Genomic DNA, 6,000 nt, shown 5'->3' with positions numbered 1-6,000 from the left:
CTTTAGAAATAAGATTTACAAAATTACAAGAATAATTAATACATCAAAACAATGATTGGTGTTCAATGAATGCTAAATGCTCTGGGAGGTGGTTTAAAGCAGGTGTCACTATACTGTAGCAACAAAAAAAAATAAAAAAATAAGGGGGGGGGGGGTGACCAAAAGACTAATAGGAGGTGAAAATTATGCAATGCGACACATTGTTCACCACAGATACCTTTTCCTCTTCTTTACATACATGATCTATAAACAAAACAAAAAGCACAAAATGAAAATCTGTTACAATCAACATAAAAGCAATGCAAAATACTAACAGACTGACAATGTAAATTTCATAGCCATTTAGACAGCATGCAGGAGTTGTAGAAAATATGAAGCAAGCATTCAGGACTTATGTTCTATATGGAAGAAGCAGAAGTTTTTGAAACTTACCACTGCAACAACTACACCAAGAACAGTGATTAAGAAGAAAGGCACCAGCACAATCCCTCCCATAGAGTCAGCATTAATATTACTTGGTCCGGTATCTGTGGTATTACTCATGGTGTCACTGAGGTGGGCATTGGTGTGATAACCAGAATGTGATGTTAACAAGAATCTGGTATAGAAAGAAAGAAAGAAACAAAATGCTTTCTGTATGAATTCTATGCATTTATATGACTGTTATTTGTTAATTTCTAGTGTGTACATGGTTCTAGTCTCTATTAGTAGATTTGTAGTTAAATACAGTTATTGCTTGCACAAACAGAAGACTAAAGAGAAATTTCTGTTTTTTTGACATATCGCAGGTTGAGTAGATGAAGTAAAGTTATAAAATGATAGACAGACAGTGGGTGGACCTTCCAGTTACAGCTGTATGCCCTCACCAGAAGAGACATTGCTCAGCTATACATGCGTCAATGCTCAGTAAAAGTCAGACATTCATGTCCCAAAATACCCCAAGTCCTACAGGATACTCACGTTCGCACATTCCTAGATACTATGCAACTGCCAACACTTTTTCCCAGTCCCGCAGATCTAATTTATAAACCGTTCATAACTGATGAGCCAAGTCCTAAAAACCCTTAAACTGAATGAATCCCCTGATTGCTTTCCTAATAAATATTATAAACAATTTTCAGACTTGTTAATCCCTCAGCTGGTCCTATACTTAGACTACCTTCGGGAAAAGGAGGGGGGGGGGAGAAATTATCAGCGCAATACCTAAACCAAACAAGGATTCCATGGCGTTGGGAATTATAGACATACCTTTATCTGTGACCTTAAAATTCTTATGAAGGCCTTAGCCATTTGCTTTGCAAAATGGCTCAAGCTGTGTCGGAATGGATGGAGAACATCTGAACAGCAATTTTCAAGTCTTGCCACAGATTCTCAATTGGCTTCAGGTCTGGTACTTCGACTGGACCGGTCTAAAGACCTGAACACACGGTCAGAAAATCTGAAGTTAAAGGGGTTGTAAAGGTAAAAAAATGTTTTCCCTAAATAGCTTCCTTTACCTTAGTGCAGTCCTCCTTCACTTACCTCATCCTTCCATTTTGCTTTTAAATGTCCTTATTTCTTCTGAGAAATGCTCACTTCCTGTTATGAGGGCGTCCTGCAGGAGTGTCAGGATGCCCACCAACACACAGCTCCTTTCTCTATCTGCAACATAGAGAGCGTCCTGACTCTCTTCTCAAGGGAGGGGGCGAGCTAGACACTGCACACCATGGAGAAAGCCTTGCATTACTGTGTGGAGTTACAGACAGAAGAACTGGAAGTGAGGATTTCTCAAAAGAAATAAGGACATTTAAAAAGCAAAAATGGAAGGATGACTGCACCAAGGTAAAGGAAGCCATTTAGGAATTTTTATTTTTACCTTTACAACCGATTTAAAATTTCGTCCGATGAACGATCTGCCGATTTTCTGATCGTTAGTATGCTGCTTTCGACAGCCGATTACGAATTTTCATACAATAATCTGACCACATCACACGTGTACAAGGCTTTACACAAATATGCTTTGATCAAAAACCATTCCATTGAAGCTCTGACTGTATGTTTAGGGTCACTGTCCTGTTGGAAGCGGAACCTCCGCCACAGTCTCAAGTCTTTTGCAGACTCCAACAGGTTTTCTTCTAAGGCCCCATACACACTATCATATTTTCAGCAGACATTTGTCTGCAGATTTACCAAACAATATAAGGAGACCAAACCTTAAGAGTTTCAAATTTATATGCAATCAGGCAGGCCCTTGCACTACATGGTCTTTGATTTTCTGCAGATTTTTATCAGATTTACCAATAGTGTGTATAGGGTCTAAGATTGCCCTTTATTTGGCTACATCCATCTTCCCCATCAATTTTGACCAATTTACCTGTCACTGCTGAAGAAAAGCAACCCCAAAACATGATGCTGCCCCCACCATGTTTCACGTGGGGATGATGTGCAGGGTTAGTTTTCTGCCAAACATAGCGTTTTGCTTTTAGGCCAAAATGTTAAATTTTGGCCTCATCTGACCGGAGAACCTTCTTCCACGCGTTCCCTGTGTCCCCCGCATGGCTTCTCACAAACTGCAAAAAGGACTTCTCATGGCTTTCTTCTTGCCACACTTCCATAAAGGCCAGATTTGTGGAGTACACGACTAATAGTTGTCTTGTGGACAGATTCTTCCACCTGAGCTGTGGAATCTCTGCAGCTTCTCCAGAGTTACCATGGGCCTCTTGGCTGCTTGTCTGATTAATGTTCTCTTTGCCCAGCCTGTCAGGCAAGGTGGACAGCCATGTCTTGATAGGTTTGCAGTTGTGCCATACTCTTTTCATTTTTGGATGATGGATTGAACAGTGCTCCATGAGAGGTTCAAAGCTTGGAATTTATTTATTTTTTTAATCATTATTAAATCATTATATATTAAACTTAATGCCGCTTTAATGTTCTCCACAACTTTATCCCTGACCCATCTGGTGTGTTCCTTGGCCTTCATGAAGCCGTTTGTTCACCAAGATTCTCTAACAAACTTCTAAAGGGCTTTACTGGACAGCTGTATTTATACGAAAATTAAAATACACACAGGTAGACTCCATTTACTAATTAGGTAACTTCTGAAGGCAATTGGTTCCACTAGATTTTAGTTAGGAGTATTAGAGTAAAAGGGGGCTGAATACAAATGCAGCCACACTTTTCAGATATTTGTAAAAAAAAAAAATGTTTTATTGAAAAACCATTTATGGTTTTCCTTCCACTTCCCAATTATGTGGCACTTTGTGCTGGTCTATCACATAAAATGCCAATACAATACATTTAGGTTTTTGGATGCAACATGACAATGTAAAAAAGGCGTTGGCGGGGGGGGGGGGGGTTTGAGAGTCCCCAATTTGTCGGCTTATCATGCAGCACAACTAGCACAGTTGGCACCATCAACTGTGAGAAACATCTACCTCAGTGGGTAGATATGGAAGAACTTAGTTTGCCCTAGAACCCTGCTCAAAGTTTTCATATGGATACCTAGCAGGTTGCAGCCTTCCATTTTGATCCATTCGCTTTCTTAAGCCTCATACACACGATTGGACTTCCAACAAACTTTTCCGTGGATTTTGCTCCAAAGGGCGTTGTCCAGGAACTTGGTATGCATACACACGGCAGGACTTTTGCAGCCAACAAACACGAACGTGGTGACGTAATAGACGTACTACGTGTTTTTTCTGCTCTTTTCCACCACCCTTTGAGCAACTTCTGCTATTGTTGTCTGATCTTTAGCATTGGTTCTGAGCATGCGTGTTTGTACTTTAGACTTTAGTCCGATGGACTTGTGTACACACGATCGGATTAGCCGACATAGGACATTTGTTGCCCTTAAAGTTTGTCTGTTCTCACAGCAAACATTTGTCCGATGAAAAAGTTTATCTGATGAAGCGTACACACGGTCGGACTGTCTGAAAAGCAGGTCCGTCGGAGGTTTGTTGTCAAAAAGTCAGATCGTGTGTACGGGCCTTAATACACTTGCTGTCTTGGATAGCCTTAAGCCTCGTACACACAATCGGATTTTCATCAAAGCGTATGACTTTTGTCTGAAGGATGTTGGCCGAGAACTTGTATTGCATAAAAACAGCAAAGAATTGTCGGCCACCCTTTGGGCAACTTCTGCTAATGTGTTATGGTTAGCATTGTTTCTGAGCATGCGTGTTCGTACTTTGGATTTTTGTCCAGCGGCTTGTGTACACACAATCACAAAATCCGACAAGACACAGTTGTTGTCGGAAAATGTTAAAACATGTTATCCCACAATTGTTGGCGGAAAATCAGACAATTGCCCGATGGAGCATACAAAACGGTCGGATTTTCCGTCAACAACCTGCCATCACACAAGTCCCGTCAGAAAATCCGATCGTGTGTACGAGGCTTTGGACTCACAAAAGGGGTTACACTCTCCTCATACGCCCCTGGCTCCTTTATTTATTTATTTGTTAATTATCAACAACCCAGAATTTGTCGGGACTGCAACCAAGCTTATTCAACTGGTGGACAACTGGAAACCATGTCTCAAAATCACTAGATTTTGGATAAGGATCTATACTCTAATATACACTAGGTAACAGAGGTGAACGTCCTCAGAAAACCTAAAATTGCCTTTTCACAATCTAGACATTTAGGCCCCTAAAGACTGGGAAAAAAAAAAAAGGTTTACATTATCCAGGCAGCTAGAATTTGGAACCAGCTGATGGTACCACTTGAATACAATACTCGAACTAGATAAAGATTACTGATAAACTCTTGTGTACCCTCAATAATACCCAGTTTGAGAAGACCTGGAAGCCTTGGGTGCTGTACCTGGAGAGAGTCTAGTGCAGTGATGATGAACCTTTTTGATCCTGAGTGCCAAACTGCGACTTAACACCAACTTATTTATTTTAGTGTCAACACTGGTGATGAGATAGATAGATAGTGGATTATGGCAAGTGAAATCTCGATATTATCATGGAATATTAGAGGTATAAAAGATCGTATTAAGAGGAGGGCTAGATTTGACATGGTGGGGCAATATTCACCATCGATAGTTTGCCTGCAGGAAGCGCATCAGACCCGAGAGTGGATTTGCTGCAAAATAAAATGTACCCTACTCAGTATCATGCGGTGTACTCTACGTATGCAAGAGGTACAAAGCATATTAATTTCTTCCAAGATACAATTTTCCTGTAGGCAAATGATCCTGGATCCACAGGGTAAATATATTTTATTAGTGTGTAAACTGTATGCAATAGAATTTATACTGAGAACTGTATATATTCCCCCACCATACAATAGTGAGGCAATTCGTCAAATAGGCCCATTTCTGATAGATAATCCAGGGATGCCTCTTTTGATTGTGGGAGAGTTTAACCGGACCAATATGCAGGTTAAGGACCTGGCACCTTTTTGCGATTCGGCCCTGTATCGCTTTAACTGACAATTTTGCGGTCGTGCGACGTGGCTCCCAAACAAAATTGTGGTCCTTTTCTTCCCCCACAAATAGAGCTTTCTTTTGGTGGTATTTGATCACCTCTGCGGTTTTTATTTTTTGCGCTATAAACAAAAATAGAGCGACAATTTAAAAACAATGCAATATTTTTTACTTTTTGCTATAATAAATATCCCCGTTTATTGATTGGTTTGTGCAAAATTTATAGCGTTTACAAAATAGGGGATAGTTTTGTGTCATTTTTAATAATTTTTTTTTTTACTACCAATGGCGGTGATCAGCGATTTTTTTTCGTGACCGACAATATGGCGGACACATCGGACACTTTTGACACATTTTTGGGACCATTGTAATTTTCACAGCGAAAAGTGCTATACAAATGCACCGATTACTGTGAAAATGACACTGGCAGTGAAGGGGTTAACCAGGAGGGGGCGCTGTAGTGGTTAACTGCGTTCTAAGGGAGTGTTCTTACTGTGGGGGGCGTGGCTGTGCGCGTGACGTCACTGATCGTCATTCCCCAACACAGGGAACAGACGATCACTGACAGCTGCACTAGGAAGAACGGG

The 6,000-nt window shown here is 40.6% G+C and overlaps 1 protein-coding gene across 1 annotated transcript in view; it reads right to left on the bottom strand.

The window, feature by feature from the left end:
• Window positions 1-6,000, bottom strand: part of SMIM29 (small integral membrane protein 29) — a 48,766-nt gene that overhangs the window by 15,875 nt on the left and 26,891 nt on the right. Inside the window, exons 3-4 of the mRNA XM_040337804.1 lie at window positions 433-598; window positions 218-243 (exon numbers count right to left, since the gene is read on the bottom strand). Of these exons, the coding sequence (XP_040193738.1) occupies window positions 218-243; window positions 433-543 (137 nt within the window). The 5' untranslated portion in view covers window positions 544-598. The remainder of the gene's footprint in view (window positions 1-217; window positions 244-432; window positions 599-6,000) is intronic.

Source organism: Rana temporaria, chromosome 2, assembly GCF_905171775.1.
Source record: "Rana temporaria chromosome 2, aRanTem1.1, whole genome shotgun sequence".
In the NCBI taxonomy this organism is placed as follows: Eukaryota; Metazoa; Chordata; class Amphibia; order Anura; family Ranidae; genus Rana; species Rana temporaria.
This window is presented reverse-complemented; position numbering and strand designations above follow the sequence as displayed.